Source organism: Polypterus senegalus, chromosome 1, assembly GCF_016835505.1.
Source record: "Polypterus senegalus isolate Bchr_013 chromosome 1, ASM1683550v1, whole genome shotgun sequence".
NCBI lineage: Eukaryota > Metazoa > Chordata > Cladistia > Polypteriformes > Polypteridae > Polypterus > Polypterus senegalus.
In genome coordinates this window covers 268,255,009-268,282,062 of record NC_053154.1, presented here as the reverse complement: position 1 = coordinate 268,282,062, position 27,054 = coordinate 268,255,009, and the positions used below count along the sequence as shown (strand labels likewise).

The window sequence follows — 27,054 nt, the reverse complement described above, 5'->3', positions numbered from 1 at the left end:
TCATTTAAATAATCTATTTTGTTAATAATTAAACATGTGAGGACACCGTGTCGCAGCGCTAGCGACGAGCTTGCACCCTGTTCAGGGATCGGTCCTGCCTCATGCTGTATTTTTGTTGGGGCTGGCACAACACCGGATGGATAGATGGATAGAATAACTAAATATGTATTACGATGATATTTCAATGTTCCATAAAAGTTTTGAAGAATCAACGTTCTAAGCTTACAGATGGCTTGACATCTACAGATCTGATTGTGTGGCAATTGGGTACTTGGAGAAACAAAAGGAAGGACAGGAATAGGAGGTTAGTATGTTTGAAAGAGACAGTACTGCTGCAATAAATTATTTAATCGAAGGTCGCGCAGCAAGCATCTTGTGTGAGGCAGGAAAAATCTCTGGACGGGGCGCCAGTTCATCACTATCACTGTGCCACCATGTTCCCATGTTTAATAACATGCTTTAATTCCTATCATCATGAAAATGATATCAAGTATACATCTCAGTATTTAATTTATTCAGAGAGCTGTAATATCATGAATGTAATGGATTCTGTGTTATGTTGGAGGAAGAGAAAGCCCGTTTAAAAGGCACGTAGTGATTCACACACATAGAGCACATAGAAGAATACATACAATAAAAATCATTTAACGTACTACTTTAGTTACGATGGTATTTGAGAAAGTAGTAAATTAAATGATTTTAAGTTGAAGTTTATGATGTTCTAATTTGATGACAAAATAAACTATGTGATTAAAGAGGAAATTTCGAGATTAAAGTTAGAGTGTTGTAACATGTTAGCCATAGATTAATACAGCAGATAGTAGAGTGAAATGACACCTTTTATTGGCTAACTAAATAGATTACAAATGCAAGCTTTCGAGGCATTTCTAAGGCCCCTTCATCAGGCAAGGTGTCCTTTCGAGGGCCTTAGCTGCCTTGAAAGCTTCCATTTGTAATCTATTTAGTTAGCCAATAAAAGGTGTCCTTTTACTCTACTTTCTCCGAGATTAAAATGAACATTTCTAGCTTTTTTGCCACTGTGTGCCTTTTTTTTGTCTTTTCTCTGTACCCTAATTAACTTCCATATGACTCTCAGATGGTGGGCTACAACTTGCCTTTTCACGGCGACTTTGATATCTGACAACATCTTTTTTATTTCGGGCACTGTGTGACTTTGTAAACTTGAACTTTCAAGTTTCTCCGACACTCTATGTCATTCGATCAACTTCCTTTTGTTGTTTATACCACTGCTTAAACCAACAAATAGTAAGTCTTTCCTTGCCTCACTTGGTATTGCTATTTATTAAAAGCAAGTAACATTCCATACAAGCATGTCAAATTTTACAGAACTACTTTCAAGTTAAATAAACCCCCACCTGTGAGAAAGACAGCTAGGCCAACAGAGTAAAACTTTAATAGTAGGATGGATAAATAAATAAATAAATAAAAGAAAAGAGAATCTACTTCCTCAATTTAAATGCTTATTCTAAAATTTTATTAATTAGATCCTGCCAGGTTTTTAAAAAGTTTTGCACAATTTCAAATAATATATAAGACCAACAGTACAGAGTAATGGGGATTGTGGAAGAGCAGGGTGGAATGGGTAGAGAAGAGTGTCAGGAGTAATTTGTGACAGACGATTATCAGCAAGAGTGAAACGGAAGATCTACAGGATGGTAGTGAGACCAGCTTCGTTATATAGGTTGGAGACAGTGGCACTGACCAGAAAGCACGATACAGAGCAGGAGTTGATAGAGTTAAAATGCTTAGGTTTGCATTGGGTGTGACGAGAAAGTACAGGATTAGAAATGAGTACATTAGAGGGTCAGCGCAGGTTGGACGGTTGGGAGACAAAGTCAGAGAGGCGAGATTGCATTGGTTTGGACATGTGCAGAGAAGAGATGCTGGGTACAGTATATTGGGAAAAGGATATTAAAGATAGAGCTGCCAGGCAGGAGGAAAAGAGGAAGGCCAAAGAGAAGTTTTTTAGATGTGGTGAGAGAAGACATGCAGGTGATGGGTGTGACAGAGCAAAATGTAAAGGACAGGAAGATATGGAACAAGATGATCCACTGTGGCAACACCTAATGGAAGCAGCCGAAAGAAGAAGATATAACATTGGTTACCCACTGACTTAAAAGAGGCGAGTTAGGATTCTTCCAGTTGAGCAAGATCAGTCTCAGTGCCAGTAGTGAAGTAAAGGCAATTACAGTTTGTTTGTCCTTCTCCAACTTAAGGCCATCTGGAAGTACACCAAACACAGCTGTTAATGGTTTGGAAGAGATTGTTACACCAAGGCATTTAAAGATTTTTGTCCAAAAAGATGTTCATTTGTTGCACGCTCAAAACATGTGGCCCAATGAGGCTGGAACTTGATTGCAATATTTGCAGGCTGGATCTTGCACTGGAAATTTTAAACGAGACAGGTGTGCTCAATAGATGATTTTATGTTGAATAATTGTATGATTTGCGCATATGGAGCTAGAGTAACTTCTGTGCATTGCTGCCTTTCTGTCCTGTTCTGAAATGTGAAGTGAGAGATCCTTTTTCCACTGTACTCTGGGATCTTTGAAAGGGAGGAACTTTAAAATATTTTTATATATTACAGAAATGCTGTCTGACTCCTCAAGACTATTTTTCCAGAATAGAAGTAGGTGGGAGGTAAGGAAAATTGGGCAGGTTTTGTTTAGCAAAGTTTCTAATTTTGAGGTAGTGAAAGAAATGTGTTGCTGGAAAGTTAAATTTGAAGTGTAATTGTTCATAGGATGTGAAGAATTTGTCTATATAAAATCTGTAAGTGATTTAATCCCTAATGTTTTCCAAACATTAAAAACTGCTAACGTTTGAGAGGGTGGAAAAAGGTGGTTATCATGCAGAGGTGCCACAGAAAAAAGCTTCTCTATCTTGAAGTACTTCCTACATATGGTTCCATATTGTGAGTGAATGAAGCACAATTGAGTTGTTAATATATTCGCGATAAATTGTATTTACTGGGGTACAAAGGAAGGAATGTAAAGAAGTACGGCAGGATTTTATTTTTCTTGCGGACCAAGCCTGTGCATGTTCTATTTGTGTCAATGTCCATGTTTTTACAGCTTGTACATTTGCCACCCAGTAATAAAATTGAAAGTAGAAACATGCCACCTTCTGCCTTAGGTCTTTGTAGGGTCGCCCTTTGGATACGTGGATGTTTTGAATTCCAAATAAATTAGGTTATGATTGAATCTAACTTCTTAAAAAAGTATTTATTGATGTATATTGGAATGCTTAGGAAAAGAAGCTTAGGAAGGGTATTCATCTTGACAGTGTTAATTCTTCCAGCTAAATTGAGATGAAGGGTAGACCATTTATACAAGTCTTGCTTAAGTTTTTATATACAGACAGCAAAATATTGTTGATAAAGAGCTTTATGTTTACTTGTGATGTTTACCCCTAAGTATTTAAAGTGATCTGTGATGATTAAAGGGAATGTGTCTAATATTGTGTACAAGAGAGTTCACTGGAATGAGCACAATTTCATTCAAATTAATTCTGAGACCAGAAATCTTTTGATATTCTGTTAGTGCTGTTAGGACTGCAGGCACAGTATTTTGTGGATCTGATATACTGTATATATAGTATATCATCTGCATATAGTGAAAATTTCTTTTCAAGTCCTTCTCTAATAATCCCCTTTATCCCATAAGCATTTTGACAGTGAACTGCCAGTGGCTCAACGGCAATTGCAAAAAGCAGTGGTGACAAGGGGCATCCTTGTCTAATTCCACAATCTAGTTTAAAGTAGTGTGAAATAATGTTAATACAAGCTGTAGATTCCTAGACTAGTATACAGTAGTTTGATCCATGCACATATGTTTGAGCCAAACCCAAATTTCTCCAATGGAGTGAAGATATAATTCCGTTCAACCATATCACATGCTTTTTCTGCATCCAACAGTAATAATATCTCTGGGGTGTTAGATTTTGTGGGTGAACACATTACATTAAACAGGCACTGAAGATTGGAAGCTAAGTGTCTGCCTTTAATAAATCCTGTTTGGTCTTGTGATATTATCAAAGGAAACAGTTTGTCAATTCTTCAAGCTAGGACTTTGGAGAGTATCTTAACATCATTATTCAGAAGTGAAATTGGTCTATATGATGCACATTGTAATAAGTCCTTATTTTGATAAGGAAAAAAGGTAATTAATGTTTGGTGAAAAGTATGAGGTAGAATTTTATTGTCTCTGACTTCTGTATATGTTGCTAATGAAAGGGGAGCTAACGTATTTGAGAATCTTTTATAAAATGCAACACATTTCTTGTCTACTAATAAAAGTAAGTTAAGACGCCAGGTGTGAGATGAGTATGTGTGGCATAGTGATTTGAGCTGATCAAAAGGGCATGGTTGGAGATAACAATAGTGTCGTACTTGCAAGATTTAATAGTATGCAAAAAATTGTTATCTATAAAGAAATAATCAATTCTTGAGTAACAGTGATGCAGCGGTGAGTAGACGGAATGTGCTCTTGAGTTTGGGCTTATAAATCTCCATGGGTCTGATAAATTGTGATCGGTTACAAATTGTGTAATTGTTTTAAGCAGTGTTAATTGTCATCGCCCCGTAGCAGGAGACCTGTCTAGATCTAGATTTAAAAAACAAGTCACCAGCTATTACAATTTTATGAGCATTCACATTGGGAATGGATGCAAATATGTTTTGAATGAAGTCCTTATTATCCACATTGGGTGCATAAATATTTATCAGAATCACAGTTAAATAAATTACCCATGACGATCACATATTGCCCCTTAGAATCAGATACTACATTTGATACTATAAATGAGATTGTTCTATGTATAAAAATTCCCACACCTCTAGTTTTCTTTGTAAAGCTAGAATGGAATATTTGGTCAGTCCAGTCCCTGTGCAGCCAAAACTTATCCTTAATAAGTGGGTCTCCTGTAAAAATACTATTTTACCATTTACCTGTTAGATGAGAGAATACTTTCTTTCTCTTTAATTTGTGGTTTAACTTGTGATTGAGACCTTTAACATTCCAGCTCATAAAGTTAACTGTTTGGTCATGAAGACATTGCTTCTGAACTTTTGTTGACATTTTGTAGTCTTAATTTAAGATAGTACATTTTTACATAAGATAGCTTTGACCTTAATTTCCAGTTTTTCTAGGAGTTATTGCTATAAAGCCTATTGTTACATTGGCTCTTACAATTACAGTATAAGGATTTAAAGGATATATTAGAATTCGCTTGCTCTGTTTCTCTCCCTCCCATCCCTCCCCTACCTTATTTTGACTCCCCATGTGAGGCTAGACCACGCTTCACAAAGTCCCATTCTTCTGACATACCTAAAGACAAAGCATGTCCAAAACAAAACAAGCCCCCCAGCAGCAGTGTATAAGGATTAAAACAGAGATATCTATTGACAGTACAGTCGAAACACTATAAACATAAAATATAATCTTAAACAGTCCTGAGAGAGTAAAAACAGGGAATGCTGTTAAACAGTAGCTGTAGCCCTGGATAATCAGATAATGTTTGATAGTAAGCCCTAATACAATAAACCAAGGGTATGATGTTAAACAGTCCCCTATGAAAAAAAATACACATATATACATACATGCATATAATTGTAATTAAAACATAAAGAAAAATTGTCTGTAAAGGAATAGGATGTATAATTATGGTGCCAGTATCATTGCAAGTGGATGAAATAGCAGGTAAGCTCTTCTTTTCCATGCAAGGACCCAATGCAACTCAAGCTTGTGTTTCAAAAAGTGTCGGGATCAGTTTTCTTAGCTCTTTTTCTGCTTCCTCCATAGAAGTAAAAATGTATAACTTGCCTTGAATGACCACTTTCAGTTTGGCAGGATTAAAGAGGCTGTATCTGATCTCAGCTTTCCATAAGCATTGTTTGATGCTGTAAAATGTGTCTCGTTTAGCAGCTGTTGAAGGTGAGAAATCAGGGAAAATACGAATGTGGTTATTTTCAAATATAATTTCTTTTTTCTGTCTGAGAAGTAACATTATATGTAATTTAAATAGTAAGTTTTCAAAGCGCACAATGACAGTCCTGGGTTTTGAGGTATTCAAGCCATGTATGTGGTAAGTTGCTGCCAACACAGTGTCTGATTTGAAGTCCTCTCCAAATATTTTAGAGAATAGTTTAGCTATGAATTTCACTAGTTTCGAAACTTCACGATTTTCCAAACACTTTGCATTTGGAATTTGCAGCTGTTGCTTTTCCATCAGCGGTAGATGCCAGTTGTTCAGCTATTTCAGTACAAGTCATGAACATTTGCTTAACATCTTCAAACTGAGCACCAAGTGCTCTAAGTTTATTCTCAAACTTAGATGCATTTTCCTGTATTTTTTCCTCAATTTTTTCTAGCATACCTTTAAAGGTTGCCTCAAAGCAATTTCTTAAATTTCTTTTTCCTGGTCTTTAATATCCTCAAGCAGCTATTAGTTTGTCTTGTGTATGTCGTTTATTTCTTTTCTATATATCATTTACAGTGCATCCGGAAAGTATTCACAGCGCATCACTTTTCCACATTTTGTTATGTTACAGCCTTATTCCAAAATGGATTCAATTCATTTTTTTCCTCCGAATTCTACACACAACACCCCATAATGACAACGTGAAAAAAGTTTACTTGAGGTTTTTGCAAATGTATTAAAAATAAAAAAATTGAGAAAGCATATGTACATAAGTATTCAAAGCCTTTGCCATGAAGTTCCAAATTGAGCACAGGTGCATTTTTATTCTCGGTTTTGCTCATATTTTCCTGTATACTAGATTTTTTTAAGATTTGATTCACAGTTATTGCATAAATGTAACTCTCAGTCTTTGATATCCAGAAGCAGCTTGTCTATTCTGTTGTGTATTCATACTATATCCTTCTTTATGTCCTCTTTAATATCCTCCTATGCATCATTTATTTTTACCCTGAGTGAAGTAATCAATACCTTCAGCTCAGACAGATTGTTTCCATCTTTTCTGTGCTCCAAACGTGGAGTTTCGTATCCTGTTGGAGTTTTTCAAAGGTGTCCCAAAATCAATGATGATGTCCGACAGTGGTATGCTTTAAATACTGAATATGCTGGATCTTGTGGAGGAAGGGTAAAAGTTGTGGATTCCTGGGATTCCTCCTCCACTTTAAAGGTAGAAATGGAAAAAGTTACTGACTCTGTATCATTCTTACTACTTCCCTGTAATGTACCAGACAAGATCCATTTAAACCCTTTCTGTTGAAGAATTAAGAATTTTGATTACTTTTCAAGATTGAGTTGAATCTTGACTTATGCATCTTAAAATTATGGGCATTTGACGCAATGTTTATAAGCTTTTTGGCAGAAATGAGCTCTTGTAAAAGTGCTGCTGTTTAGAATGAAAGAATTTGATATCAATGCCATTAGTTCCTAATATTAAACAATATTTTAATTGTTGTTTTAAATGTGCTATATAAATACACTTAACATTGACATTTAATTGCCATAATTAAAATCTTAATAATTGCATAAAAATGTTTAGTTTATCCATTGTATAATGTTGTTTTACTTTAGGTACAAACAGTGCTTAATTTTAGAGTCTTCTTAAGAGAGATTGAAGAGGAAAAACAACCAATCAGACGACCAATTAAACCTCAACTATTTAAGCCTGGCAAAAACACTTCACATATGTTTGTATTTCCTACATTCAGTTCTCCAGTCCAATCATCATCTCTAAAGCAGAAGCCTTGGACATGGTTTAGGGGATGATAGTGGTGCTCTTTGGCTGGCATGTTCCCTCTTATCCAGGAGTGTTTTCTGCCAGACATTAAGTACTTCTTCCACATGAGTAGTGCAGCTTTCCAAATTAGGAAATGTGTGTTATCCAGCAACCAAAACTTAAGTCATAAATTACTGTGTGGCATGTGTTGGACTATACTTGAAAGTACTAAATGAAGACATTCCACACTGATAGCATTAATGTATAATTATATATATATATATATATATATATATATATATATATATATATATATATATATATATTTTGTTTTTATGATCTGTATCTTTTTTTTACTAATTGAGTTTCTATGGCACATTTGCATTCTGATGTTATTTTTTTCATATGATATATTATGAAAAATTAACTCCTTATGAATTATATTGGGATCAGTAAAACAAAATGGTGTTCCATACTGTTCATGTTCCAGTGGCATAGGATTTCACCTATTTTAAAAACCGATATAGAAGAGATATTGACTTTTTTTGTTGAAAGTCAAATGTGTCATAAATTATACCACATATTTTCAGTTTTGTAGTACAGGCGTGAGAATTTTAATCAATATCCATAGGGGAACCAGGGAGTTTCTACCCTGACAGAGTCCTCTAACAACATCCAGGAACCCCAACAGGGTTGTATTTCTGGACTCTAATTCCCAAGTACCCCAGTAGGTGTCCAAACTGGTACAGCACAGGAGAACCACTGCCTCCTGTCATATGGGGGACAGAACTGCTCCCGTCCTATCTATCTATCTATCTATCTATCTATCTATCTATCTATCTATCTATCTATCTATCTATCTATCTATCTATCCTTACAATCATGTAATCTATCTGTCTTGACTGCTCTGTACTCCAAGAACTAATATTGACATTTTGAGGCCCATTAATTAAATCTCTTAAATGCATTCTCATTTTGGTTGCTCAATCCTGCCTTGATAACATGCCTTGATATTTCTGTTGGCTTGTATAGTTCCACCACCATCATTTTATTTCTGTGGAAAATGCAGTAAATGGACTGACTTGAACTATAACAAATTTATTTTCTCTTTTTGGATTTTTGGATAATACATTATTATACAGTACTTGGATAAAACAACCATTTTAATAAATCAATGTTCACTTCTTTTAAGGGCTTTGGACACTCAACCACATCAATCCTCTTCTGATGTTGACGAAACAGTGTTAAATGTTTTCAGTTTTCTGGGTTGCCTTGCTGCTTACTACTCTTCTCTTTGTATGACACCAAAACCTTGTGAGCTGTGTTTTACTCCTTATCCTTAATAAGTGGGTCTCCTGTAAAAACACTATTTTACCATTTACCTGTTAGATGAGAGAATACTTTCTTTCTCTTTAATTTGTGGTTTAACTTGTGATTGAGACCTTTAACATTCCAGCTCACAAAGTTAACTGTTTGGTCATGGAGACATTGCTTCTGAACTTTTGTTGACATTTTGTAGTCTTAATTTAAGATAGTACATTTTTACATAAGATAGCTTTGACCTTAATTTCCAGTTTTTCTAGGAGTTATTGCTATAAAGCCTATTGTTACATTGGCTCTTACAATTACAGTATAAGGATTTAAAGGATATATTAGAATTCGCTTGCTCTGTTTCTCTCCCTCCCATCCCTCCCCTACCTTATTTGACTCCCCATGTGAGGCTAGACCACGCTTCACAAAGTCCCATTCTTCTGACATACCTAAAGACAAAGCATGTCCAAAACAAAACAAGCCCCCCAGCAGCAGTGTATAAGGATTAAAACAGAGATATCTATTGACAGTACAGTCGAAACACTATAAACATAAAATATAATCTTAAACAGTCCTGAGAGAGTAAAAACAGGGAATGAGGTTAAACAGTAGCTGTAGCCCTGGATAATCAGATAATGTTTGATAGTAAGCCCTAATACAATAAACCAAGGGTATGATGTTAAACAGTCCCCTATGAAAAAAAATACACATATATACATACATGCATATAATTGTAATTAAAACATAAAGAAAAATTGTCTGTAAAGGAATAGGATGTATAATTATGGTGCCAGTATCATTGCAAGTGGATGAAATAGCAGGCAAGGTCTTGACTGCTCTGTACTCCAAGAACTAATATTGACATTTTGAGGCCCATTAATTAAATCTCTTAAATGCATTCTCATTTTGGTTGCTCAATCCTGCCTTGATAACATGCCTTGATATTTCTGTTGGCTTGTATAGTTCCACCACCATCATTTTCTTTCTGTGGAAAATGCAGTAAATGGACTGACTTGAACTATAACAAATTTATTTTCTCTTTTTGGATTTTTGGATAATACATTATTATACAGTACTTGGATAAAACAACCATTTTAATAAATCAATGTTCACTTCTTTTAAGGGCTTTGGACACTCAACCACATCAATCCTCTTCTGATGTTGACGAAACAGTGTTAAATGTTTTCAGTTTTCTGGGTTGCCTTGCTGCTTACTACTCTTCTCTTTGTATGACACCAAAACCTTGTGAGCTGTGTTTTACTCTCTAAATTACACACCATTCTAATGAATGAATCTCTAGTGTTCTAGAAATTTTAAAGATAGAAATGAGAATTCGATCCATTTCAGTTGTGACGGTCCAGTTGTAGGTTCCCTCCCATGTTGAATTAACCTTTTGCACAAAGAACCTGTTCATTATCATTAAGGCTTGCTCCATTTTAGTAGAATCTGATGTTACTCCCCAAGTGAGGTCTCCCCATTTGACTTTCATGATACTTAATTTAAATTTCATCATGCATCTCTCTAGTAGTATATGTTGTTTGTCCATTAAAAAGTATAAAGAGCTCTTATATTTAATGTTGTATTTAATGGATAAATTTCCTTCTTCATTGCCAAGACATTTAACTCATTTTTTTTTTGCTGTATTTTCAATAACTTAATCCAAATCTTCATTTAAACTAATGCAATAATCTAATCTGATCTCCGCCTGGTCTTGTAAACATAATCTGTGGAGGATTTTACAAGGCAGCTGTTTCAAACTGAGCTCATTTACATTTCTTCGATGATTTTTTGCACATATTTCATTGTTTATTAACTATTTATTCTAGTATTTTGTACGTATTTTGAATTTCCATAATCCTCATTATCGTGAGACTTGTTGCTACCAACTTTGACTGACCTGGCAAGCCCACTTTTTTATCTATGATTCTAATCTCTCCCTTCAATAGCAGTGATGAGCACATCCAGAATTTGTGTGCAGGGGCCAGTTTAATTAATCATATTCATCAAAAGCAAGTGAAAAACCTGGAATTCTTTACCCTGTTGTTCATAGTATTTCATATTTTTTGTCTATAGACATGTCAATTTTGTCTTGATGTGGTACGTCTTAATACTCAACCAATCCTTTGATGCAAGAATGATGATCTGGAAAGCTACTGTTATTTCTTGCAGTGTTCAGTTACACTAAAGTATCTGAAACATTGTATATTAGTTTCTGTTTGGATTCTGATTAGACATTTACTTTATGGAATAACAATGATGGATATTTGGACATTAGAAAAGACAGTAGTGACATTAGACAAGTACTCAGTTTCAAACAAAGAATTAAATGAGCTGAATGTTTTTTGATAACAGAGTTAAAAGTGGTGGAACTTATTATTGCAGCTTTTTGAAAAATGATTTTAACAAACAAATTAGCTTGTTGCTACTTGAAAGTTGATGAGAGCAATGTATTGATTCATAGGAAAATAAGTCTTCAGATTCTGTTTCAAGTATTTAGCTCACTTTGTCAAATATTTTTCAGAAGAATCCATGAAAATTGGTCTCAATTGTTTATCTAGTAAAAGAAGAAACATTTCATTGAAGCATTTACATCAAAAAGTCCCTACTGTGTTAGAACAGATGATTTTAATTTGGAAAATTTAAACAAGATAAGCAAGAGACAAGTCTATTCTGTGGTTCCATATTGTGTCTCCTTAGTAAAATCTGGGTGTAAACCTTAGTTTCTTTCATTTTATCCAAATGCAAAGAAACCTGATTTAATAGCAGCTAGATAAAAAAATTAAACATGGGCTTGACATGGAAACTCAGAATTTTTGACACCTTGTAACTAACATTTATCAGCTCTTGTTTGCTTACCCCAAGGCTTGTTTGTTTTCTTTGCTGGAATTGTTAGTAATTTGCATATTTCTCTACAAAATGGTCATATTTAAAGTGATCTGAAAGGTGCCAAAATCTTTATAATATACCAGGCTATTAATAATGGATCCAATGTTGATATTTGCACACAAGGTTTTCTAAATGTCAAACAAAATCCTTTTCTTGCCTATGCTATGCAAGCCTGTTATATTTTGTAATTATTTTTCTTTTATACTGTAAGAGGTAGCATGATGCAGCATCTTTTACTATTGTACATCAAGATGGAAAATAAGGAGAAGATAATTAGAAGACATCACAGCAGGTTTTATATCAGAACTAGAACATTAACATTTCAATATAAATAACATTGAAAATATGTGTTATTTGTAACTTTTAAGATAATTCATAGTGAAAAAATCTTATCAACATTTATCTTTCTGCACAACAAGAGTTGCCAAAATAATTTGAAATACAGTACTCATTTTTGTGTGCAGTGAGGATTATACTGAGCAGAACTGGAGAAAAGGCAAACATCCCCTTTTATTCCTGATTGAACTGCCAGATCAGACATTTTTAGGCAGCTAAATTGTAACAGGTTCTTGCAAAATCAGTTACTGTAGGAATCCAGTCATCCTAGATGTTCATTGTGGTTTAAACATAATTTAGTAATTAGTTGGAAGTCAGGTAATATTTAATGTTATGGTAAAGAGTGTTTTCCTAAATCCATATATTTGCTTTTGGAAATATTCCCTGTTTATCCGAGTACTTTACTTTCATATTGACATTATCATATTGCTTTGTTTTGTATTGATTTTTTGCTTCTGAGAATATAACTATGAGAAATACATTGAGGACATAATCTAAACAATATCTTATTAGGTGTTTAACTTTGGCAGTAAGGGCTCTTTTTACTTTAAACAAAGAATTGTTCTTTACCTAATTTCTTTGATTACACACACAAATAATACATGAAGAATTATAAACGTTCCTTTACTATGATCACATTAGAACAAGTATATCAATTATTATTTTAACTATTCTTCACAGTGATTTGGCATGTCCATAAATTGTTATAGATGTGTCTTTCTCTAATGCGTATACTATGATTTTATGCATGTGAAATGCTTTTCTAAAGCATGGCGTTTATGCCACTGAGAAAAACAACCCTCCCTTTTAGGATTAGCTGAAAAGTTTTTCTTTACATAGTTTGCTATCTGAGTTACAAGTCAATAATTTTTTAAAAGCTTTGAAAATTATTTATTCTAAAGATAGTAATTCTGTTTCTCTCTATTGTAGAATTTTCCTCAGCTGCCCAACTGAAAGATTTAAGACGCCAATAAAAATTACTGTGGTGCACATTTTGACATTGGTAGAATTTTTCATAATTCACTCTTTCGAAATCCCTTTATTTAAAATTTAAATGAATTTAAACTTTAGTAAACTTCAGTTTCTCATAAGAAAGATATTTGCAGTTTGTGGTTAGTCCAATACTGACAAATGAAATTACAGGAAATATGTGAATGGAAAACTTATTTTTTTATAATTTGTTAAAAAGTTTGGCTGTCCACCAAAAGTATAAGCGGAAAAGTGCCACCTAAATTTAGTGAACCATTCAGTACTACTCCCAATACCCGTGTCCCCTATTATTGAGAGGTTATCTCTAGATTACACCTTTGCTTCATTTTTTACTGCATACATCAATAGCTAATTGTTTATTTAAAAAAAAACAATCAGCCGCTCCTCCAGGATCATATTCAACATAAATATGAGTTTGAGATGACTATTGATTTAAAATAATCTGTTTTTTTCTGGCCAAGCCACGTTCATAAAAATATTTCCAGTTTCTGTTGCTGTTTGTACTATTATGCATAGTTTCAATCAAAACTTTTTTGTCAAAACTTACAGGTCTTACAGGTATTTTGCTCTCTCCTAATTTGTATTACCATGACTATTCTCAGATATTTTAAAGACTTAATTGATATATCAGTGAATTTGTGTTGTCCTTTAGACATTTAAGAAAAAATCACATTTAATAAATTTAATACGTATCTGGGGCTAGCTGTCTAACCGATTATCACTAAACCAAGCCCTTATTATCTCTGCAGCTCTATATTTTGTGACAGAGGCTTTGATTACATTCTTGTGTGAATAAAATACTTTCCATACATGTAATGTAATTTAAACAGTTTTCTCTAGAGACCTCTTTCACTGCAATTCAGATATGCCGGTTGTTTATTTTTGATGTCATGCTAGGATAAGTAATATTGAAAGTTGAATAAATGCTGAAGGAATTAACAGAGCTCATAGACTGGTTTAACTGACATTTTATTTAAAATGTACATTACACCAAACTGTGTGATATGCAGAGTTTTTTCCACTTTAAACAGCTGTTGTGGACAGTTGTTAAAACCATTTGTATATGTGTGTGTATATATATATATATATCTTTTTTAGCCAATAGCTGCCAGGCTACCTGATGAGAATTTTGGAATTGCAATCGTTCATTCAAAAGGGCTGGTGTAAATGTTAAATAAATAGAAACAGAAATCAAATTTAGTAGTTGTACATGTTTACTAAATAGAATTGAAATTATTTTTGCTTTGGGTCACTTTCTTCATATTACTCCAAGAAATACCTTTTTCTCTACAAGAAATTCCCCTTGTTTCTTTTGAAGATATGGATTGAAATTATCTCTCTGAAAAGCAGGACTTCTTATTCCCAATATATTTTCAGTGAAGGCCCATAAAACTATACATTTTTAAAATTCTTGAATAAAATTAACAATTTATTGGCATTTCAGTCTTGTTCATTGTATGCCTTTTGATCTCGTCACATCTCAGTAAAGATGTTGTTCGTGTATTCAAGTAGAAAGACAGCTTTATCCCTACAGCAATAGAAGATTGGCTCCAAGTTTTCTCAGGAGAGTCAAATTTTTCTTACAAAAAAATCTACGGCATGTAAATATGGCCATGGGTGCCTTTAATTAGACTCACTGTGACTAAACTGTAATTAAAGCCCTGCAGGTTTACTTAGGCCTTTGATGTTGGTGGCAGCAATGGTGATTAGCATATTCTGACATTTGGGTTTCAAACATGAAAAGGAAAAAACTCATTCTCATTATTAACAATTGACATTATCTGTATTATTGCAAACAGAATTGCTAAGTACTAACTTTCTGTTATCTGCATGACCTTCAGTTTATTTGCTTTTTTCCTGAGAGATGCCAATCTTTTACGTGGAGCTAAGTTAGCTTGCACACATTTACTACAGCTTTTGTACTTTTGGGAATGTTTGGAATTTATGTTCATTTGATTTTAAACTGGAAGACTTTAATCTGTAATAATCCTGTATTAAAATGGTTTTTAATTAGGTGCATTTTTCTTTCCTAGTGTGTGAAACTAAACTGTAAAAAAGTTTTGATACCATGAATAGTTATGCAGCAAATAGTTATTTTTTATTAACCTGAAATTGCTTGTATTAAAACATTGTATAATTTATAACTTTCTATTTGCATTAATGTGGGAGGCAGAAGTAGTTTTTTAGTTATCTCATTTGCTAGCAGTTCAAAATTGTCAGGTTGCTTTTTTGACTGTAGTAAATATTTTTTGTACAGTACAAATATGGACGCATGAAGGGAATAAAATTATATTCTTAATTTCATTGTGCCCAGGTTCATAAATTAAAGAAGTTTAAAATAACATATCTTTGGCCAATATAGGATTGATTTCTACCTTGCTCCCTGTACTGCAAGGAAAAACCACTGTAACCCTGAATTCAATTAGACAGGCTCAAAAACATATTAATGAATTAACAGAATGCTGTTACATGATTTCTTATTATTGTGTGGTTACAATGACAACATAACAATGTCCTGCAACATCAAAAAATTAATTTGCTGTTGACTTGTTGTCATGTCTACTCTCCAAACAAAATCTAATTTTCTAGATTACTAGCATATATTTTCCTAAATTCCTGTGGGAATTTTGTCTTGAAACCAGTTCATAATTGAAGGCAATCAAAAGAGGTGGATTTATTGATTAACGTAAATGCTATCACTCATAGCTGGCAGTGGCATTGATTTTTTTTTTTAATTTCTTGTGTCACGTTTAGATATGAAATGTTTGTTTGACAGTGCAATATAAACATGAACAAAGATAGCAGTGGTGTGGGGAGTGAGGGAGGGGCGAATACAATTAATGTTATGCAAGTGGAAATATGCAGACTGGGAGATGTTATTGATGTTGGACTGAAAGGACAGAGTACTGTCAAGGAAGACACCCAGACTCTTAGCCTGTGGGGAAGGGGAGACAGAGGAATTATCAATAACAAATGAAAAATGATCAGTTTTGGATAATGTTGATTTTGTACCAATGAGGAGAACCTCAGCTTTGTCACTATTTAATTTAAGAAAATTTGAAGAAAACCAGGATTTGATTTCTGCTATGCAATCAATAAGCGAGGAGGGTGGGAAGGAAGCAGTAGGTTTGCTAGTGAGACAGAGCTGGGTGTCATCAGCATAACAGTGGAAGCTAATGTTATGTTTATGAAATATATTACCAAGGGGAAGGAGGTAAATAATGCAAAGGAGAAGCCCCAGAACAGAGCCCTGGGGCATACCTGATGTAACAGCGGTTGGTTGGGATGTGAAAGTTTTAAGCTGAATAAACTGAGTGCGGCCTGAGAGGTAGGATTTGAACCAATCTAGTGGAGTGTGGGTAATACAAATCGAAGATAATCTTTTGAGAAGACTAGTGTGACAAATAGTGTCAAAGGCTGCACTCAGATCAAGGAGGATGAGAATAGTAATTAAACCAGAATCAGCTGCCATAAGGAAGTCATTAGTCATTTTTATAAGTGCCATTTCTGTACTGTGGAGGGGACAAAAACCAGACTGGAACTGTTCATACAGATTATTTTGAGATAAATGAGAATGAAGTTGAATAGCCACTATTTATTTAAGAATTTTGGAAATGAAGGGTAGATTTGAAATAGGACGAAAATTACTGAAATTAGTCGTTTTTTTCAATATTGGGGTTATTGCAGCAGTTTTATAAGATGAAGGAACAATACCAGTAGTGAGAGAAGAGTGGATTATAGCAGAAATAAGAGGGACAAGAGAGGGGAGGCAGGCTTTGACCAGAACTGTAGGGAGGGGGTCCAGTTGACAGGTGGATGGATGGCTTAGACTTACAGACAAGATCTGATATTTCTGAGAAAGTAGGAAGCTGGAAAGAGGAAAATGAGTGAGTTGGTGGGTGAAATTCAAATGAAGTACTGGAGGAATCCGTACAGAGAAACTGATGAATCTTCTGGATTTTTTCATTAAAAAAGGACATGAGGGAATTGCAAAATTCAGTTGAGTAAAGGTGAGAAGGTAAAGAATTCGGGGGTTGTGTTATATTATTAAGTAGTGAAAACAATGACTTGGTGTTGCCTTCACTGGAAAAAATAATGTGAGTATAGTTAGATTTAGTTTGGGCAATACAGTCCTTGTATTGAATTATATGGTTTTTGTACATCTCTTTGTGAACAAAGAGTCCAGTTTTTTTATATAATTGCTCAAGTTGCCGGCCTTTGGCTTTCAAAAGCCGAAGTTGAGGCATGAACCAGGGAGCAGAAAATATGTCCTTTGGAATGAGTGGGAACATCATTATGTTGCTGGAATCCCAAACTCTCAAGGCAGGAGGTAAAGTCTCTAGTAATAGGGACATTGATATTATCCATATGTATATTGAAATCCCCCAGAAGTATTGTTGATGAAACAGTAGATAAGTGTGTAAGGAAAACAGCAAAGTCGTTCAGAAAGTCATTATTTGGTATAGGGGGCCGGTAAACAGTTGCAATAATAGTAGGAATAAGTCCATTTAATTGACACACAAGAGATTCAAAAGAACTGAAGGCAGGAACAGACAACGGCAAGACTTTCCACTTCTGATGATACATTAATGCGAGACCTCCACCGCGGCCAGAGCCACAGGGTTGAGAGATGTAAATAAACGCCGGGGGAGTGGATTTGTTAAGTTGGGAAAAGTCGTGAGGTTGTTGCCATGTTTCGGTTAGACAGAAAAAGTCAAACTTATGATCAGTGAGGAGTTCGTGGATGAGAGGCCCCTTGCTCATGAGTGAGCAGATGTTCAGCAGACCGAAGTTGATAATGGCGTTATCACATTTAGCAATGGTGTTAGCCAACTGGGCTAGGCTGGCTAGCACACTGTGGTCAGCGACTCTGCAAAAATGACGTGGAGGATGTTGAGAACTGGATCAGATGGAGTTTATTATTTTCGAACTGTCACCTTGGATACTCTGGCAGGACCCGTGGGGGAAGAATACTGGTTGGAGATACAGCCCAGTCAGCGGAGGCTCGGACAAGTGGAAGTGGAGTCGGAGTATCTTGGCAGCTGAGTACTGAAGCAGGCCTGTCGCAGTTTAGCATCAGCTTTGATACTGTTGGGATGACTCCTTGTGATCCTCATGTGAGATAAGAGGGTTAAGAAAATCGATGGATGGATGGGAGGACTGGATAGATGGAGAATATGATGAATATCATACTTTGGATGATAACTATGCACCTTACAAACTGTGTTTCTCTACCTTTTTGGTGTTTTGACCCACCTTTTCCATGTAAGTGCCTTTGTTACCCAAACAGGATGGGATTGTCTCTTAGTGAGTTGAGCTTGAATCATCGGCTAGGTGTGTTAGTCTGCACCATGGTGAATCAAGCATGATCATCAAAGATGAGTTCGAGTGTGATCGCAAGCCACTCATGACCCACTGCGACCCACTACAATTAGAAACAATAGCAACTAGTGACCCATTGGCAGTAGCAGTTGTTAACCTAAGGGTTAAGAAATGCTGCCTTACAATTTCATTTCCAACAACATATATCCTAACTGCTGGAGCCAATCCTAGCCAGCACAAGGTGCAAGGCAGGAATAAATCCCGGGCAGGGCACCAGCCCACCGCAGTGCCTTACAATATAATATATTTTACAGTATAATATTTTTTGTTGCTGAGAATGCAATGCATTGAATAATGCGTGATTCTTAACAAGTTGTGCTTTCTTTTTCCACAGCACAAGCACTGCACTCCTGCTGCCTTGGAGATGTATTACTCTGAACAGGAGACAGGCCCACGTGGAAGCCTGTATACAGCCATCAGTCACTTGAACCAGGCAAAGAAAACTCTGCCAGAGCTGCCATCACCATGGCTTCCTGTAATCAATGCTTTGAAAGAGGCAGAAAAAGCAAAAGAAGAATCAAGCCGAGTCCAGTAAAAAGGAACAATGGATGCTACTGTATTATATCCAACAAATGTATTGTACTTTTAATTAACATTTAAAGGAAAATAAAATTAAACTGTTGAAGGAATTTAGCTGATCCAGGACACATTTGTCTGAATGAAATATGTTAAGCCCTTGGCTTTTTAGTCAAAAGGTGCCACCAATTTTAAGAGTTCTGTACTGTCTGTTTATTGATTCAAAATTAAATGAGAGGAACCAAAATTCTGTGATAAATTAAAAGTATAAATATCTGTCTTAATGCTGGTAAAAAAGTCTGTTTAGTCAGGGTTCCACACAGTATGAAAACAGGAAAAGATTTGTAAATAAATACTGTCTCTCAGCGCAACTGTAAGGGGCCTATCGTTCATTTTCTGTGCTAATTTCAGAAACCTTATACATGCTCATGCGAAAAATGTTACTTTAAAACAACAAACAAAAATCAATTGAAGAATAATATAACTTAGCCAGTCTATTTGCTTTCTATTAGGAAAATGTACGAGTATTGTGTTAACTTTGCTTAGCCTTGTGTTAAGAAAACAAGTAGAAATATTACATATTTTTCCTCATATTCCAGAAATAACCACTTACCACTGGATTGTTTTCAGTCTTGTTGACAAACTAAAAAGGATGTTTTTGTCAATGCAAATGGTGCTTCATATGATATTAGTCATTGTACAGTAACCCTACAATACCAGTAAAATTACTTAAACCAATGCGTAGAATGTAAAAAATAAGGACTGAATTGATCATTTGTTTTATTGTTGAGTGAGACTAGGAGTTGTAAACATAAATCATAAACTGTACTCATGTAAAGAATTGGAAGATAACATGAGGTGTGAGGACTACAGAGAGGAAAATAAATCAGTTGTTCAATGTTGCTACTAGCGAGCAGAGCTTTATGTCTGTCAAGTATACTGTACATACCAGTGGCATACTTTTCTTGGAAATGCTAAGATTTTAGTTAGTAATACTGGAATATCAGATGAAACTCTGACTTGCACCAGTATAAAGAGGTATAGAAGATAAGACTATTCAGCTGTATTAATTCCATTATATATATATATATATATATATATATATATATATATTTACAACTATGACACTTTCAATGGAGTAAACATGTTTAGTAAGGAGGATCCAAATTTAAGATAATTATTCATAATTGTGAAAAAAGGGTGGATAGCTGTACATAGTATACTGAGTCAAATGGACAAAAAGTTTTTTCGTTTTCAGAACAGAATTAACAAATGCACGAGTTCAACTAATGGCAAGTAATATTTGAGGACACGATACCAGCAATGAAGAAGTGCTTTGACGTTTTGTGGTAAGCATTAATAATATGTGTATATACATATTCTTAATATAATCAGGTAATGTTAGCACATTTAAACATAACATTACTAAAAGGATAAATTAATTTATGTTTTCAGTGTGAATTAACACATTTACTTTTTTAGCATGTAGACAAATAAATATTGTACAAGATACAGCTGGTCAAGCTGTGCTGGTTTAATAGCAATCAATCAATACATTCATTCATCCATACACCCATCCATCTATCCATTCATACATACATACATATTAAATATGGATGCATTTAAGAATTAATAAATATAACAGATTTCAATGACCTCTTACAATTAAATGCTAAGGTGTTAATAAGTCAAGAGCAGTACAAGGAAAAAAAAAATTTTAAAGGTAAATAATAGACTATAATGATGAAATTGAAACAAGAATTAGACCTGATTTCAGGACAACAGGAACTTCGATAATAAATCAAAAATACACTAATCTGAGTGATGAATATCAAAAAAAGAAGTTGAATTACGTAATATGAATCAGAGATCTTTGGTGGATCATACTTCTGATTTTTAAAAATTTAATATTTAAACACAAGACATTAAGCATTAAGTTTGAAAGGAATGTGAAAGTTTAAAAGGATTTTTTTATTATCAGCGAAAAATATGGTCTCTTGGCAAGTGGTAGAAAGTTTGGTTATACTAAAGATGTTCAAATATTAATACTACAATGCAGAGTTTTCCATTTGCGCTATGTTAAATGTTATTTGTTGGTCTTATTTGTTTGTTCTAAAACTAAAATACTTTGTTACATGCTTGAATCAGGGGAAATATATTCACATTTCAACATTTCATTTTGTTTTAAATTGAAAAAGTTGCATTTGCTTCTGATTTGCTATGATAGGCTTTTACCCCTGACTCTATTAATAAAGTTAGTGAAAATATTTTAGACAAACCTACCAAGTAAATGATACTCTATATAATTTGTCCTTCTATGTTTGCTATTATCTTTCACATTGTTAATCTGTGAAGTGTTTAATTCAAAGTTCCATGTTATCACCACCTACTTAGTGCTAGTGCTTGCAGGGCCACAGTATCTTCTTTTTATTGTATTTATTGGAAGTATCACAACGGTGTAGCCTATATTATATTAGTTAATGTGTTGCTTTTGAGCAGTGCCATAATATTAATTAGTGAGTATTTTCTTTCTGGCTTTAGGCATACAATCTTACTTTATATCATAGCAAAGACAAAAACACAAATATTCCACTCTCACTCATTTCACTTTCATGGATGTCAAGCTGATGTTCATCTGAAAGCTGAAATCATTAAACATGCAGCAGTGTATATCCACTTCATGTTAAGCTGGTTAGATTTATTTAAAAATATAAAAAAAATATGTTCTGTACTTGTTCTTTATTGTTTTCTAGTTCAAGTAAATTTATTTAAATTTATGAATACAGTATAGGTGTACATTATGATATTCATATCTTTAGATATGTCCATTACTTCATCAGCTTTTGCTGGTCACTTTTGGCATATCTCTTCAGCCCTACCCATTTACCATTTAGCTTTCTAATACGTTTGCTTTTAATTGTAATTTTTTTGGTGTAGTTTTAGGAATCTACCAGAATTATCAAATAGCAGAAAATGCATTATGAAATGGTATAGGCATAGTACTTACCAGAGACTTCAGACAGGAACACAAAATCAGAAGAAACTAGGACTGTGTAAAGAAGGAGCAAAATTATGGAAGAACCTGGCAACAGATGACAGTAACAGGCAGATTATAAATTAATAGATTTTCTGCTGCTGATGTAGGGTTTTAAAACTACTCAAAGATCAGCTTTTATTTAAAGCATAGCATGCAGTACTTCTTGAAATGCCAGGTAAAGTATGATAATATGTAATGTGTTCATTTTTTTACATTGGTATAGTTTTTAAGTGAAGTAAATGACCTCATTAATCAATTTTGGCTTGCTCCAATAATACACAAATGAACTTACTCAGGAAAAGACATTTTGCTAATTTTGGAAAATTCATACCTGGCAGGGTGTTTGTTATTAAACGAGATGGCACCTTAAATATGTCATAAGGCTCCAAAACAGAAACTTTCAGTTAGGGGCTGAAAAGGAATAAAACAAGGATATGAAATATATTTTCCTTAAACCAAATTTGAGAACATGAAAACTAACGGAAAAGAGAAAAAAGCCTGAATTGTTGATAAGAATCATTCTGTAGCAACATACATTTCAACAGATTTTCTGCAATAATAGAATATATTCTATATCATCTCTCATCTTTCTGTCTATCTATCTATGATGGAAATAAAACATCAAAATATTAACTAGTAGGGAATGGCAGTCGCTTTGGGGCAAAGTCATTCAGCATGGTTTGATACTAAGAGTTCTAGTATACTGTATTTTTTCATTCTCCCTGTGCTCTGTTATTCCAATTGTTTAGGTGTGTTTGTATAGTTTTTTCATGGCATATCCAATTTTGCAGTTTCAGGTGCTTTAGTAGATGCACTCTATCACTTGATAAATTGTTTGTTTGTATTAAACCAAAATGGCACTCTACTTTTCACTATACTTAAGTCGGCTCTTCACTGTTACAGTGTGATGCACTTGGTTTATGTTGATCAGCACTTACTCACTTTCATTTTATTAAAGATGGCAATCTTTTCCCGATGCAGCAAACACTTTCTGTGTACAGTACTAAGTGCCAAAATGAATGTTGTGACCATCTGCTTTCATAAAACAAATAAATGAATGTTTAACTTTGTCATCAAATTGTTGCCAAGTTGTTTTTATTAAAGGCATGTTTTCTGCTGTTGAATGCTAGCCTCTTAACATGTCAACATTCTCAAACTAACATAATTAAATTATATTTTTACTGTTTCTCCTTTTCAGCTTATTGTAAAAGCCAAATGGATTGATCATCTACTAATAAGATCACTTAAGTGCAATCTAAAAATTTAGGTGCTATATTTTCCTATATTCCCCAAATAATAAAAATGTATGGGTTTTCTAGCATCTGCTACAAAAAATGTCACTGATTGGCTTGTAGGCAGTTGCATTCGTTCTTTCATATATCCTGCACTAGCTGTCCCTCTCGCCTCTGCCCACATAGTAGTGAAACAGGACAAAACTTTAAAAATCAATAAAAAAATTTAAAAAAATGGAATTCTATCGAGGCAGAAGGTAGGTATGCTCCAACGTCAAACATTGGCAATGAATCTTATTGTGTTCAACTCTGATGGAAGAGTGTCCCCTGCTTTGAGAGAAAAGCACATGGCTGTGATAACTCTGGCAATCAGCAGCTACCCTCTGAAACACACATACAGTAGTTGTGATCTGTCTCTCAAAAATGTCAAACCTTACCCCTTAACAATCTGAAGATGATAATGTCTGTTGAACAAACAGGTATCTCCCCTTAGCCCGCAGCCTCTCTCTGGAATTTGCATAGATAAATCGGCACCACAAGCAAACTATGATACTTAGCATGATGAGAGAAGTCACAAAATCAACCAGAATGTTCAATCTATTTATAGAAAAAAAAAACGATCTAAAGCCGCTAAGTAGTTCTCTCATGACAAGCTGACATGCATACAGACAGACACACGCTGGATTTTATATATATATATATAAATGGTTTTAAATCACCCAACACACGTTTATTTACAATATACTGTTTACAAAGTGCACACACAACCCAAGTACTTCCCCAAAGTCCAGGTCCTTCCAATGCCTCTCTTTCTGAGGTCCACCTCCACTCCTCTCCTCTCCTCTCCTCTCCTCCTGAGCTCTGTCTCTCTTCCTCCCAACTCCAGCCATCAAATGGAGGGAGGAGGCCACTTTTATAATCACCCGGAGGTGCTCCAGGTGCCTCCCAATAAAAGACTGCTGGCACTCCCTGGTGTGGCGGAAGTGCCGGCTGTGCACCCGGAAGCATTCTGAGTGTCCCTGGTCTTCTTCCCTCCAGCACTTCTGGGTGTGGCGGAAGTGCTGAGGGCCAGGGCTCTTCAGGCATCCGGTGTCCCCTGACGGAGACCAAGGGCCCATATAGGGTTGAGCTTCCAAGCCGTGTTCCCGTGGTCCCCATACCATCCAGGGCGGCTGCCCTGTCATGGTCTGGAGGAGGCTAGCCCTTCTTCCAGTCCTTCTGGGCATCCCGGCTGGGTACCACCCCCCGCCACTTGTCACAATATATATATACTGTATATATAGATATGAATATACATCTAGATATAGATTGAACTTGCTTAATCCCATTCAGGGGCATGGCCAGAGCACAGTCATACACTCATACACAGTAACTCATATTGGGACAATTTAAAGTCTTCACTTAATCTGTCCTTCAAATCTTAGCAGTGTACATGAAAAACCAGAGACGCAGAAGAAATGTAAATGCAGATATGTAGAGAATGTGAAAACTCCAAACAGCCAGTCAGCAGGCCAGGATTCAAACCCAATCAGGAGCACTACCTTTCAGGCCTTCATGCTATCCAGCAAACAGAATGGCAGATTTTTTTTTTATGAGTGTGACAATTTTTGTTGAATCAAACACAGAATAACAATCTAAGATTAATAAAGAAACACAACGATAAGGATAAAAAAAAAAAACAACATAATTGTCACCACCATCTCCCCTAAAATAGAAAATAATTACTTGGTGCCCATCCTACGCATTTGTATTCTATTTCCATTTCATAAATTTATTTTACACATTTGCCCAAAAGGCATCAACTACAAATTAAAGAAATACCATTTTTCAGAATCATCATATTAATAAAAAAACAGTTTCTGGGAAACAATACAATTGTTATAATTAATTTATAAACTAGAATGGCTTCTGTTTTTTCACCATATGCTTATACCGGTTTTGTTTGGGGGCTGTGGCTTCCTTGTACTGCACATTGCTTTGATTGTGTATGTTCTTAATAAAGCTTTGTCCATTCCATAGCTGACTCCTAGTATGAATAGAAAACATGAATGTGGAAGTAAATGGGCAGATACTCCAATATGTATGGTACATATTTAGACCGTTCATATTTATTGCAATATTTATGCAGAATGCAGTATGCATAACCAAAAGCCTCATCTGCTTTGAATAAAATTATATACATTCCATATGTTTTTTCTTTATTAAGAAATTATTGTACCTTTGAGAATGAACTGTGGCCAAGGTACAAAAGACCAATAACAGCTTTTTCTAAGGTAATAGATATGTATCCAATATCTGATATGTTATGATTGCTCTGTATGTGCTATTCATGGACTTCAATGTTTTTTTCAGCAGGAAAGAAGCCAATTAATGCTGATATTTAGCTTTTTCAATGAAAAGATAAGAACGATGCATGCCTCTAGTTTGTTGTTTTTAGTGCAAGCCGTATGGTAATTTAAAGCAACAGCTTTAGATAAATAAAAACAGCAAGTGTCTCAAGGGGCGCTTTCACTAACATCAAACCCGTGGTGTAAAGGAATTACAATAGAATATTTGTTTTGCACCTAAATGAAATTCATCTTTATACTCTGAATCAGGCTTCTCCATTTCAAAACCAGCCTCCATGTTTCACAGCACGTGGTAATTAAATCAGCATTGATGTAAGTGGTGAGTTTTGGCAGGAGTCACTGACTGACAGATTTTACAAAGAATTGGCCTTGGGCATGGAATTTCAAGAAGTGTTAAAAAGTATTTATTAGATTCTTCATAGCCTGCCAACCTGCTTAATTCAGTTGTCTCATTCTGTTTTGTGCCAGTAACAGTATAAATTAATTAATAAAGATATAACTTAATTACAATTAAATAATAATAATAATAATCTGGTTGTGTAACTATGTCGTCCAGCTCATTCTGAACTATGAAATGTTGTCTTTATTGTGTCCTTGCTTTATTAAATAAGTGCTCAAGAATCTTTTGATATGCATGAAGTATTGGATGTCTTTTTGTTTAAATTATTTATAGATTTATTAATTAGCTTTTTCATATGGCATTGAGTCATATCATGAAAACTAAAAGGCAAACAGTGATCTAACTTTGTAAACTCGTGCTTTAAATGAATACTTAAACCTGATACCATATGTTTTTCTAAATCAGAGACATGGAAAGATTTTTTTTTTGGAGGGGATGGCACCATGAAGTTATTTTCTGACACCACTGCATGTTGTTATTAAGAGCAGGAACGTTTTGTAGAAATAAAATTGGGTATTATCAACACTGATTATGTAACAAACATGACATACTCAAAGCATGTGCAATGAAATGTCAACTGTTTAATGTTGTATACAAATTTGTGAGGGAAAGAATTTGCAAATTTTGCCACTCCACTACAATATGAAATAAAAAGAAATATTCAATGTATAAAACAAGTTAGGGTACCATTTTTGTTTACATGTTTATTTTTGGGAAGAGCTAGAAATCACAAGGGGCAAAGTCAGGAGAACAGGATAAATGGTTCATGGCTTGGGGCATTGTCATGATGGATGATCCACTTCTGGTGTCATTGCTCACACCTTCTCATCTGTCCTTAAACCTCTTGTGCCACTCAAAGACACTTGACTTTTTAATAGCATCCTCACCATAAGCCACACTCAATA

The 27,054-nt window shown here is 34.7% G+C and overlaps 1 protein-coding gene across 1 annotated transcript in view; it reads left to right on the top strand.

Annotated features, from left to right (window-relative positions):
• Nucleotides 1-23,247, top strand: part of caly (calcyon neuron-specific vesicular protein) — a 128,281-nt gene extending 105,034 nt beyond the window's left edge. Inside the window, exon 5 of the mRNA XM_039773688.1 lies at nucleotides 18,951-23,247. Coding sequence (XP_039629622.1) covers nucleotides 18,951-19,151 — 201 coding nt within the window. The 3' untranslated portion in view covers nucleotides 19,152-23,247. The remainder of the gene's footprint in view (nucleotides 1-18,950) is intronic.
• The last annotated feature ends 3,807 nt before the right edge of the window (nucleotides 23,248-27,054 follow it).